The 13,381-nt window shown below is 37.4% G+C and overlaps 1 protein-coding gene across 1 annotated transcript in view; it reads left to right on the forward strand.

Annotated features, from left to right (window-relative positions):
- The first annotated feature begins 1,974 nt into the window (after nt 1-1,974).
- Nucleotides 1,975-13,381, forward strand: part of LOC119731190 (tetraspanin-17-like) — a 39,645-nt gene continuing 28,238 nt past the window's right edge. Inside the window, exons 1-2 of the mRNA XM_038204257.1 lie at nt 1,975-2,355; nt 4,296-4,440. Coding sequence (XP_038060185.1) covers nt 2,123-2,355; nt 4,296-4,440 — 378 coding nt within the window. The 5' untranslated portion in view covers nt 1,975-2,122. The remainder of the gene's footprint in view (nt 2,356-4,295; nt 4,441-13,381) is intronic.

Genomic DNA, 13,381 nt, shown 5'->3' on the forward strand with positions numbered 1-13,381 from the left:
AGGTTAAACGGGACAAAAATGGTGCATTTTCAAGGACCTTACATGCACCCATGAAAGGCAATATACATTAAACGAACTTGAAAAGGCGTTTCACCCAGTAAAACCCTAAATATTGTTGATGTACGGTACCTTAACGTGGCGTGGCCCCTAACGTGGCGCACTTTGATTTTTTTGCATGTAGCGCCTAGCTAGAGCAAAAGTTTAACTGAAATTTCACAGAAAGTGAACTTTCATCAAGTTCTAAACACTCCCGTTCATAAATCACGAGTTTATCTACCCGTTTCAAAGCGGATCGCGGAAGAAACAATTATTTTGGCGTGACCAAGTTTCCAATTTTATTTCGTAGTGCACTGAACCCTTTGAAAATGCCCCACAAAAATAAGAAAATAATTTTCTGACAATTTTCTAGTTGGGTATTAAGTAAAGATAATAATGGTTTATCAGAATTTATCAACTTTACAGAAATGCTTATTTGAAATTTTCCGAGATTTGTTCAAGTGCACCACGTTAGGGAACACTCAGCCGATTTTATGCCCTATTTCCGTACCACCACCGTTTTGGAATTTCGAATTAAAATTCATGACACCGAAATTATTCACAGAGGTTAAATAGCAAGCATTAATTAATAATCAGGCAAAAAGTATACCAGTATTTAACTGAATGAATTTGAAGTTTGTCAACAAAGAAATTTGGCAACACCTCATGAGGAAAGTTTGGGTAAACGTCGAAGTGCGCCACGTTATAAAGTGAGACAAAAATAGCGGAACCGAAACCCCAACTGCAAAAATATATCTTATATTTAAAAAAACAAATATGTAGCACCCAAAAAAATGACTGGAAAGCCAAGTTCAGACACTACCTTTAGATGAAAAAATTACCGAAATTGCTCAATCCTTTTATAGAATATCACCATATAAACGCAATGACCCTAAAACCTGTTTCGTCAAAAAAAATAAAGCATGCATGTGTTCTGACTGTTTGGAACACTGAACAAAGAAAATGACACAGAATACTTGTTGTAACAATTACTGTCAACAACAGTACTATCTTTATTAATAACCCTGCTTTAGGTAAAAAACATGATTTATACAATCTACTTTTATTAAAAGGCAGACCGTCAAAAGGACTTTGTTGAATATGTTTAACTTTTAAACTAAAGTTTTATCGCTGGTGATGTTTGAAATATTGTTGTGACGATTCTTGAAATCGCATTTTTGGACGAAAGAGCTTTAATTTAAGGGTCATTGTGTTTAAATAGTGATATCGATATGGACTGAGCAAGGTCAGTAAAAAAAATTCATCTAAAAGTAGCTTATTGGCTTTACAGTCGTTATTATTTTTGATGCTGCATGGTTTTTTTTAATATAAATATTTTTTTGAGGTTTGGTTTCCGATTTATTTGACTCAGCCTACTGTGCACTGCTGAATCAGAAAGTTGTAGAATAGTACTGATATTGTCTGCAGCCAAAATGGGATCGAGAAACAATTCAATAACAAGACTTTTTTGCCTTTGAATGTCTCATTAAAAAAACTTTTGCATTGCTTGCAAAATAAAAAAAAATTGAAACACAAAAAAAATCTATTTTTAGAGTGCAAGTCAAAACAGTGGTAGATTTGCGCTTGTTTTATATCTAAAATACACTAGATTGTCGGCCGGGCGCACAAATAACTCGCAATTTGTCCAGAAATATTATTTCATTTAGCTAACTGGTGGCCGGGTAGATGTTTTTTAGTTCATTGTCTCATTCGAAAGTGATTCATTTATGCTAGTTTGTACTGCTAGAAAAATGCACATGCAGCGCAGATATCGCAGGCAACTTTCTCTGTCAATGTGCGCCCTCTCTGTTGGAAGTATTCGCTCAAAGTACGTCACAAGTCTGGACTACAGCCTCGCATATGAAGTCATAATCCGATACGACACGACGTGAAATAGAATGGGCCGGAGCCAGATGGTATATTGTTGATCGACTGTACTGTACTGAGAGTCAAGAATTGAAGTACATGTAAGTGTATCGCTACACGGCATTTTTTCTCCACCAAAACATCTGTTCTGAAGCGTTCTTGAGAAACAACTGTCAAGAAATTAAGGGGTAGATTTCCCCCTGATTGTTGGGGCATCATTATGTATCCACCACAGGATCAGCCTCCCCCGTATAATCCAAATTATCCTGATTATAACCAACAACAAGCGTACCACCAGCACGGCTACCCACCACCGGCTCAGCAAGCACCGCAACAGCAGCAAGGCGGCTACCCAGGGCAAGGCCCTAAACCCGGCCACGGAGGGCGGAGTAGGGCCGGTGATCCGAGACGCGCACAACAGGCTCAGCCTAAACAAGGGCAAGGGCAAAGCAGGTTGGGTGTTGTTGTTTTCTTATCCATCGATTCAAACAGATTTGTTGACTTCATATTGCTTGTCATGTTTTGGGGATTTTGTTTGTTTTATTTCGAATAAATTCGATATAATGATAGGCCTACAGTCTGAGCTAGAGGCTACATGACTCATCAGCATGAATGATCAGTACGAATTCCGGATCACTTTTTATAAAAACTGCTGTACACCCGTCGTACGGCTAGAACTATGGGATTCTGCCAAAATCATTACTCAGTAATACTTGAGATTTCCTAATAAGAAAACTAGATGTAGTGAAAAAAAAAAACGAGTAAATGTTGACTACGTTCTACAGGAAACCAGATTTTTGCCTTGACGCGCTTCCTTTCACAGGCCAGTTACAAAACAAGCGGATGTTTCGCAGAACTGGATCGTAGGTAATGTTTGAGCCAGGGTTGGCAGATTTAAATCACGTTGATTTAAATCACTGAATTAAAATCGTGATTTAAATCAAATGATTTTTTTATAAAAATCACTGATTTAAATCACATTTTTGTAAAAATCTTATTTTTGATCAAAATCAATTGATTGAGGGTCATTTTAATCATTTAAATCAACTGATTCGACTTAATTACAAAGTGTAAAATGTGCTATTAGAAGTCGCAATTGATAGTCTTATTCCTAACGTTTCGCCCTACAAATTTAGATTGAGATTTATATAAACCTTTTAAAGGTGCAAGGCCTGATTTCTGTTCTCCACCTTGGACCATCAATCAAACACTAAGTTAAACAAGGATCAGTGACGCCTGATTTGAAATAAGAGGCATTTTTATGAAATCAACGTCCCCATGGAGAACTGTCATATTTTTTTTATACCATGTACACTTTCTTTTCCCCGACAATTGCAAAATGATAGACCTTCAAATTGATAAAAAAATATTGAAAAAATAAGTAGAAAGTAGTTTTTATTATTTAATAAAGTGATCCAGACTTGTCGATGATCGGGAACTGTCACACTGACTGTAGGGCATGAAGGGGCTTTTTCGGAAAGAATGTTGCAACCTGAGGCCACTTTTTTCCTTTATACTAGGCCCGCATATGTATATCGTCTCAATAAAGGTCATTCATTGCAAAAATGTTGAAAAAGACATGAATCTGGGACTGAGAAACATTTCCAATTTTGTTAGGAAATACTGAAAAAAAATGTCTTTACTCTCCATAGACTTTTAGTGATTGTACACAACCGCTGAAGTGGCGTCTGGATACTACGGTACATGAAGTTGTACATTCTTTTCGTTTGATTATTATATTAAACATGTTAAATAGTACTTAGCGGGCCTACTACATGTACTAGTACTAGTGCTAGTTTTATTTACAATTTCGAGAGACAATGAGTATTTTTTGTAACGGAGCCTTTCTGCAACTTGCCAGTTTGATGCAGTTTACATGTACATGTACATGTACGTCTTCAAAACTTGTTTTCCAACTGTAACAAACTTTTTTCTCTTTTTCATTGATGGTGCAGTTTGTTTCATTGGAAAGAATGTTGCAACCTGACGCCACCTCAGAGATTGTAAACAAAGTCTATGGAGAGTCAAGAAAATAGTCTAACTTAAAGTATTTGCTAACAAAATTGGAAATGTTACGAAGTCCCAGATTTATATCTTATCGTCATTTTTGCAATGAATGACCTTCATTGAGATGATATAAGAAGAAAAAAGTGGCGTCACGTTGCAACATTCTCTCCATTTCATTTTTGTCAAACAAAATATATATTAATTTCAACTCTTGTCTCAACTTTTGGTCACAGCACACAAAATATTTTGTAACTGAACTTTTCGACCAGGACTCTGGTCTTCATCGGCATCGATGATCCAGAGTCAACCATCTCAAGATTTGAGATCTAATCACCAATACGGATGAACATTCACACTCAACAAAATACATGTTTACAATCTGACAGGAACCCACAGCCCAAACAGCAGCAGCAGCAGAGGCAAGCACAGCCCAAGCCCAAAGGAGGTCGCACCCGCCCAGCCATCAAGGATGTCTCTGAAATCAGCCTCTGCATCAAGTACTCGTTATTTTTCGCCAATTTCTTCTTTTGGGTGAGTGGTGATTTCTTCAGTATACACAAAATATAACATAACTTGAGGGTGGATGATATACAAATATTGATTGGCTCAGCGTGGAATGGGAAGAATATTATCGCAAGGTAAAATCTGGACTTTTCCATTTCACGAGGCGAAGCCGAGTGAACTGGAAAAGTCCAGATTTTACCGAGTGATAATATTCCTCTCGTTTCACAATTTCAAGCCACTCAATATTTGTTTTATATAACTGACATATAGATCCTTGTCATTTGATATATTTGAACTTTTATTTCAATACAAAATTGGTAGAAAATGTATTTCTCTTTTCCAAACCACCCCTTCACAAAAATGTTTGAACCCAACGCTGTAGCGCTGGCTCTTTAGAACGATACGCCCTACGCGCAACGCTGAACGCGAACACCAGCATGAATTTGCACACAAATACCGCGCATGGAACAAAGGTGATCCAAACTGTTCAATAGTATTTCCCATTCCCCATGGGCGAATGGGAGTTATTGAGCCCCGGCGTGAATGGGAGCAATAACGAATGTCACGTGATGTGAGTTCCACCAATCAAATGACAAGGATCTGTATGTCGGTTATAATCAATATTAGCTCCCCGAGGTATTGGAAGTTGACAAACCATTTGTCAGACTTGTTTGCCAACTTCCAATGCAGAGGGCAGAGCAGTATTGACTATTCACCAGAAATAAACCAGGTTATATTTGTTTTACCCTGTTTACATGTACCTCATACATATTCACCAAAAAGTCAACAAGTTTCACAATAATCTAAAATACACTCTTATTTGATTCAAAATGGGTTTTATATATCTAGCTATGGGTTGAATGAAAGGTAAACTTATGTTACTTCTGTGTTGCAGACTACAGTTTTAGGAAACTGTAACAACAAAATTGCAGGACAATTTTCAATGTCCTTTTTTTTGTATCATGAGTGACGACCAACGAATGGATTGAATTTTTCTTTCCATGTTTGAGTACCTCTTACCCCAAGGTTGTTGTATGGCTGGTTTGCTTCAGCTTGATCAAATACTTTTGAAGCAGTGAGAGTTCAAAGTAGCCTCATGGCATGTGCATGTAAGTGTAACGTGAGTGACGGTTGAATTGCCCTGGACATTTTTCCCATTTCCAGTTTCATCTCTGGTACATGATGTGCAGCCTTTGTTTTCATTGGACTTGCGTGACCATGTACATGTACAGTCATGACAGTAAAAAAGTTGCCTGTTGAACAGTACCAAATGTCTCCTATTTGATCTACATGTACATGTAGTCTGTGTCACCTTGTGCCACAATCACTTCTTTGTCACTCAGAGTGTACATCAGGAACTAGTCCCACTCTGTATACGACACCCATACATGGATGACTCACTCATTGACCTTGTACAACCCACAGCCAGTTGCCCAATATTTATTGATGGAAAGGGAAAACTTATTGTTAGTACATGTATTTGAGAGCTATAAATTACCTTAGAGCGCTAACTCCTCATTTTGACAGGCGGAGAAACTTTGTAGCCAGGCATGCAACTTTTCCTCGGATCTGCTGATTTCCTCGTTTTTTTACTTCACGTGAATGCCATTACAAATTGAAAAACACTGTACAACGTCTTATGTAGTTTGGAATTTCCTCGTTTTTATTGTTTTGAATTCTCAGATGCATGCCTGTGTATCCTTCCTGTGTGCAGACATTTTGAATATCATGCATGCGTTTGTAGAACATGACGAAATTAGATGGCGTGAATTTTGAAAGTGTACTTAACACTACAGTCAATGTGCAAACTTGTACATATGTACATGTACAATGTACAACGTTACGCAAACAACTTAAGCGCGTCATGATGGTTAAAAAAACATCACAGTGAAATTCATCTGCAGCGGATAGGCGCAAGCTTTTGCGTTGATTGCATGGAGCATTTGAAAATAAAACACTCATTTACTGATCGTGCATTACGGTTTTGGGAGTATCTGCTTTGATAACGCACCTACATAACGCAGATATGCAAATAGTTGTACAAAAGCAGTAAGAAATTTCAAGTTTTCCATGTGCACATACATGGGTGCGCCCAGCAGGCTTCACTTTGTGCATCGAGTCAGCACTCTAGTAATTTAATACTGTAGCTCTATATGGTTTGAACGCATCACATTTATTGTGCATGGTATTTTATGATACCGTGTACTATGTATAGTCATTCCGATGACTTATGGAGAGAATATTATTGAGTCACTGTACTGATGCATCTACGGTAGGCCCAATTTTAATCCAGCAATTTATAATCATACATGTACCAAAATCCAAATCTGCCTAAAAGGGTGTGTTCGCGATGGCTCCACATTTGGAATTGTTTTTCTCATGAATGTCAATGTCTGCGGAAAGTTCCATTTCTCTATGAATGTGGGAACAATATTTCCAGGGTGGGCATAATGAAAACACCCCCCCCCTTTTTTTCTTATATGGTTGCCACGCCCCTAAAAGGGTGTGTTCGAGATGGCTCCACATCTGGAATTGTTTTTCTCATGAATGTCAATGTCTGTGGAAAGTTCCATTTCTCTATGAATGTGGGAACAATATTTCCAGGGTGGGCATAATGAAAACCTCGCCCCCTTTTTTTTCTTATATGGTTGCCACGCCCCTAAAAGGGTGTGTTCGAGATGGCTCCACATTTGGAATTTGTTTTTTTCTCATGAATATCAATGTTTGTGGAAAGTTCCATTTCTCTATGAGTGTGGGAACAATATTTCCATGGTGGGCATGATGAAACCCCGCCCCTTTTTTTCTTATACATGTATGGTTGCCACGTCCCTAAAAGGGTGTGCTCGTGATGGCTCCACATCTGGAATTTTTTTTCTCATGAATATAAACGTCTGTGGGACATTTTATTCGTTCATGAAATATGGGCACTATGTTTTCCAAAGTGGGCATAATAATTAAACCCCCCCTTTCTTGTAATGGCTGCCACGCCCCAAAAAGGTACTTTTGTGGTGGCTCCGAATCTGGTAAACACAAATAATCTATACATCCATCCAATTGCTATAATTTACCAAAGGTTAAGATTTGTCAATATGTCTGGAGGTATTTCTGCTTGAGGGGTTTCTTTAGTTTGAAAATACATGTACCTACATGTATGGTACATGGACACCATTTCAAAACAATGATACTTTTTCTTCTTGCATCTTGTAAACAGCAGCAAGTTTGGAGAATTCAACTTTTAAAAAACTCAACTTGGAGTGAGTTGAACATATTAAAATCAAAATCTTTCAGATAGCCTACAGTGTACTGTATGGAGATAGCAAGCCATGTAGGCCTACCTATGCTACAGGACGTAAAAAGTGCGGACACCAAATGTACTGTAGCATATGTAACAGAATTTTCACATGCATGTAATATCAACGCGAGCAGCTTTTGTACAATTTTATGCATAGATATGGTAGATGGTACACATTTCCAAATTCTAGGATACATAACTAGTAGCAAAGTAAACACTGCGTGACAAATGGGATGGAAATTACATGTACACTCATACGAAAAAACTCGCTGTTCCCCCATGAAATTTTTCTTTTTCTTTTAAGGTTAATCACTTTTGTGCAGATAATCAGTAAACATATGACTTTTATAGAACAATATTCAAAACATGGAACATAGTCAAGCAATCATAAAATCTTTGATGTGCAAGAACATACATGTGGGTCTGTCCAGTGTCCACACTAGAAACTGCTCAACTTCAAAACATCAAAACTACACGTACATTGTACATACTGTACAAATGTACATGTAACTCTCATTTGTGTTAAAGATCACACAACGCACTTCAATTATTCTGGTATTTACAATGTACACGTAAATTATTAGGGCTCGCGCACTCGCTGTTTGCTGCCGGTGATCACTTTGTGTACAAAACGAATTCGCGCAACATACAAACGCCCGGTGATATTGTTTCAAAAAGTCGGATGTTTTCATTCCCCATTTATAAGTTAAAATTTTGAAATATTCCTCGTAATTTATAAAGATAGTTCAATGATGTAATAAACTTACATATTTTCCCATTGTGATTGGGATTGGAGTCGAAATTACACTGGTTTTTGCTGTTTGAAAAGTCTCATTTTAACTCCGAGTACGAAAAATGCTGCGCGCACGACATGTTACGTTCACGGGCCATGCGGCACGCACAGCCCGGTACATGCGTTCAAGATCCACGGCAAGAATTGTCTGCCCTGGTGACTGTGTTTAACTCGGTCTCGACGGTAGTAGGCCTATAGCATACATGTAGCAGACGTCAAGAAACCATATGCCAGTCAAAAGCTTACTGAAAATTTCATTCAACCATCCACGTTCCATGATAATCGGCCAATGCGTTGCAAAGTTACGATTCTTTTTGTTTTTCCCAAAACTTTTTCGTCACGAAATACACTGAAAATAATAATGGAACCTTGGAAATTGTAATTAGTGATATCGAAGCTTGAATTTCCTTTTTTAAAACCTTCAAAATATGATTTTATTTTAGAGTTGTAGACATATTTGTGTCGCGATGGATTTTCATCATGGCGCCTTCTGTTTGACAGTGCGCGTCGTGTAAGCATCACAGTTTCGTTCCCGGCACGCGATAGTGAAAAAGCAACGAAAAATTATCACGTTTGAGATCGAGTGCAGCCAAAACATTGTCATGTGATGCGTATTATTGTCGCGTAATGCATATTCTACACTGGTTCCCTTCATGACCCATACGGTCAGGATATATTAGTGGATACCAGTGTTACACTGTAAGTCCTTCGTTTTTGGAAACCGTCCAGACTCCATCGCACGTGGTGTAAACGAAATGGAACTCAGAGTGTTTTTTCTACCGCAGTCCCGGCGATCATTTCACTTTTTGCCCACATCGTAGTACCTCGATCTTAATAATCGATCTCTCCTTGTATCTCAGGTGGCGTATCTAATAACTTTGTGGCCGTTTTTGAGAGTGAAATCTGATGTTTTTTTAAGTTAGTTGGGTGGCTAAAGCATGTACGATTTTTGTGTACAAATGTGATGGGCACTGATGTAATGTTAGGCCATTGGAATTATGCAGGAAAATCATTACGCACAGCGCATACTTTTTTTACTAAATTACTAGGCTTATGAGATTTGCACCAAAATGGGATAAAATAACCCAAATATGAGAGAAACTTCGTTTTATAACCTAAATGGGATAGGCTACCCAAGTTTTATATCTTTGTTTAAATTTTTGTCAAATTTGGGCATTGAGAATTGGACTTCGGCTTGGGCCAGTTTACATGTTTACGCATGCCAGACTGAAATTTCTCCATTTTGGCCAAAAACTAACAAAAAAAGTAGGGTTTTTTTTAGATTTTAGATTTTTTTCTGTTTTTTTTTTATCCACATGCTGTATCTACACACAATCCTTGTGTCATCCAAATTTGGTGAAAATATGTTCTAGTAAATGGAAGTTTTGTTACTTTTAGTGCTTTTTGGGTAGGACTTAGTCATTTTTCAACCTTGCCGTTCATGATTTTTAGTGTAAAAGTACATTTTTAACATTCATTTTATTGCATATCACATGTATCATGTTTTTGATCAACTCAAAACCAACTGAAACCAATGGTATTTGTGATAAACAATGGACAAAAACAAGTTAAAGTTTACCAAAGTGTTTATTTACACCATAACAGATGTTTAAATATGCCTTTTTATTCAATTTCACAAAAATTCACCATTTTCGTACACATTTCCTATACAAAATAACGTCATTTGATCAACATATATTTGGCCATAACTTTGGATTGCACTGGTTAATTTTTTCCATTTTACCATCATTTGTTTTCTTTTTGGGTGGGCTTTACAATGAAAGCAATCTCTTAAACAAATACAACCATTTAAAAAAAAGTTCACTAGCCCTACTTGTATACAACTGAAAGGATACAGTTTATACAATAACAAAAGGTTTGGTTTTTTGACAATTTCGTTTGTGGTAAATTGGAAATTTAAGGGCTTGGTTGTCACATTGCCGTTGTGTAATATACAATGTAAGTTGTATCAACCTACGGTACTTTTGCGGGTGTTTGTTTCAGTTGTGGGACATGCATAAAACCGTGGGTTTTCATGTTTTTAAGGATATAATCCACGTTATTATACGGGGGGAAAAAAATCACCTGTGAAAATATGGGTACCAAAAATATTAGGCCTACAGGGCGAAAAATTTGCTCAATTCCCAAGCTACATTGTATACCAGGATGTACATGTAAGATGTACAAAAAATTAAGAAATTTGATAATGATGTCGTGAAATGTTCAGATTTGAAAAAATCTTCTTTTCGCTTTTTCGCTTTGATTTTGGTTGTATTCTTGTCAGACCTCGCACACAAATGTGGCACTATTAAAGTTGTTTGCTGCCCTAGTGTTTTAAATGATCTACCTATAATGAAACGTTCGAGATTGTTAGGATTATATTTCGAGGGGCAAAATTACATACAATCTGAGGAATCAATGTGTGCAGTTAAAAGGAGACAGTCATGTGACGAATGCAGGGGGCGGGTATACAAGGATATCATCAGAGAAGGGCAAAACTGGATACCAAGTGATGATTTGGGCAGTCATATACATGTAGGCTGATAACGTTTTTAAAAAAATCAGAGGTGCTTAGTAAACTACATGTAAAGAATACAATATTCACATAGAAGCTGCACCCCCCCCCCCCCCCCATTGCACAACCATGCCCATTGCCTACCATGTGGGGAAAAAATCATCCTTGTTTGCCATTCAAGTGTCAATAAAAATGACTTCACACTATTTTTCCTTTGTTTACCAGGTAGTTTGCTTTACATAATCACTCTTAGAATCAAAGACATGTGTCCTGAATTACAAAATCTTACACAAGTCAGATGTAACTCGGACACCAAAATTGGACCCTAAATTTGTGGAATCACCCACCTACGCTTTGCACGCGCACCCGTTCCCAAACGCAAAGAAAAGAGGACTGCGCACATAGAACCACGTGGATTTAGGACGTCTGACATAAATCGACTTCACACACTTGGCACACACGGCAAAAACTTGGAATCCCCACACAAAGGTTCTGGGTTCGATAGCCGCCGATGGCCACGTTAATCTTTTTCATTCAAAGACAGAAAAAACACCGAAACAGCTCGGTGTTTGTTTACCTACAAACACAACGTCCGTCTAGTTGTCATTTTTTTTGTGGGAGGGGGGGGGGGGGGGAGGACAAGGCTGGGGGGGTCCCCCAGGATCGGTGTCTGGTTGATTTGAAGTATGCTATGCAACGTGATTGCAATCATTCTTCACAAAATGTATCAGAATTCCCACACATGCACACAGGTTTTTTTGGTTATTATTAAGACTAGGCGAAATGTTTGTCAGAAGAAATATTCTGTCCCACTCGATTTTCAACCTTCACGACAGTGATAGAGAACTGGATACAAATAATCAAAAGAGAAAAATGGTTTTAGCTCACACCTCTGATTGTGGGAAGCATTCCGTTGGTGATTCCCAGCAAAGTTCATCAACTTTCGATGAAAAGCATCGATATGTTTTGGTCTGTGTTGACTGCTCAGTACGGGCCCATGTCATGGGAAAAAAGGTGCAGTGACCTTTTTTCTTGGAGTGTATTGATGTGACTGTTTTGTATTATTCTTGATGTGCGTGTTCCCATGAGGACAAAAAAATGAATTGCACAAAAAAAGAAGGTAGAGTTTTTGAACAATATTGTATGCTGGATGACAAATCATAAATAACCTGATGTGGCATGACCTTGGGTTCTAAATAAGCCTGCCCACACTTTTTTGAAAATGTTTAAATGAGAACTGGGTTGTGCCTTCATGATGTTCCTTTTTCTAGTTATGAGCATGAAACTTGTTGATAGGAATAGAATAAGAATTGAATCTATAATGTACACACTGTACTCATGTTTCAATTGAAGTTAATATACCGGTAGGTGTTCCTGGCAAATTTCGCAAAAAAAAGCATTCATATTCATCTTGATAGTTGACGATTTGAAGCGAATTAGCTCCTTGCTCCGTAGTTCGTATTTGTTTTCAAACATTCAAATTCGTTGTCAGACCTGACATTTTTATATTTAACACATCCTAAATTGAAGATATGTCTCTTGGTTTAATGGATCGTTCAATTTAGCAGTCGGTTTTGTTTAGGGTTATTTGCATAAGAATCTTATTTTCGTTTTTATCTCTGCGCATTCCATTTAGTACTTTCTGCATTGAAAAAATAATGGGAAATGAAGGCAAGATGCGAGATTGTTATTTTTTCACTTTTCACATGTTCGTTTGTTATTGGTTTCATTCTAGTCTCTTCATGTTCAAAGTATCTGTTATCTGTCTTTAATCTAAACTAGTGATGCGAGAAAATTAACATCATACATGAAAGTCACCATATAGGTCCTAAACAGTAAACCTAGGCAACATTTAGCAATATTCACATATTGTTTTGTTTTACGTTCTTAATTGTTACCTTTTACTCTTTTCTTCTAGATTTAAATTGTGATCTGGATTTTCTTATATCTCTAACCTTTTCCTAAATTAGCTTTATCTTAAGCATGATTCATTTCAGTAACATGTGCTTTCTTTTTATGCGAAAAAGTGATCAATATGATCATTTTGTGGCAGCTGCTTCGTCGCTGAATCTTGTGGGAAACAGTTTTATGCATTTTCAAATAGGAACAAAGAAACAGAGAACAAAGACGAACAAAGTGAATTACATGAATCGGTTTCGAATTCTTTTGCTCACATTTCACAAATGCTTGCTTAATGGCGAATTTGAATTCCCAATCTGATGCAACGTGAAGCTCCTGGGAATTTGAATGACGCGTTATGACATTTTAATTTGAATGCATTGTCCATGAAATTGAATCGTTGAAAAATGCAATAGCATGCTTTTACATTTAAATTCAACGATCCATTTTATTTCATTGAATGTTGATC

This window comes from Patiria miniata, unplaced genomic scaffold (assembly GCF_015706575.1).
Source record: "Patiria miniata isolate m_02_andy unplaced genomic scaffold, ASM1570657v1 HiC_scaffold_23, whole genome shotgun sequence".
NCBI classification, from domain to species: Eukaryota; Metazoa; Echinodermata; class Asteroidea; order Valvatida; family Asterinidae; genus Patiria; species Patiria miniata.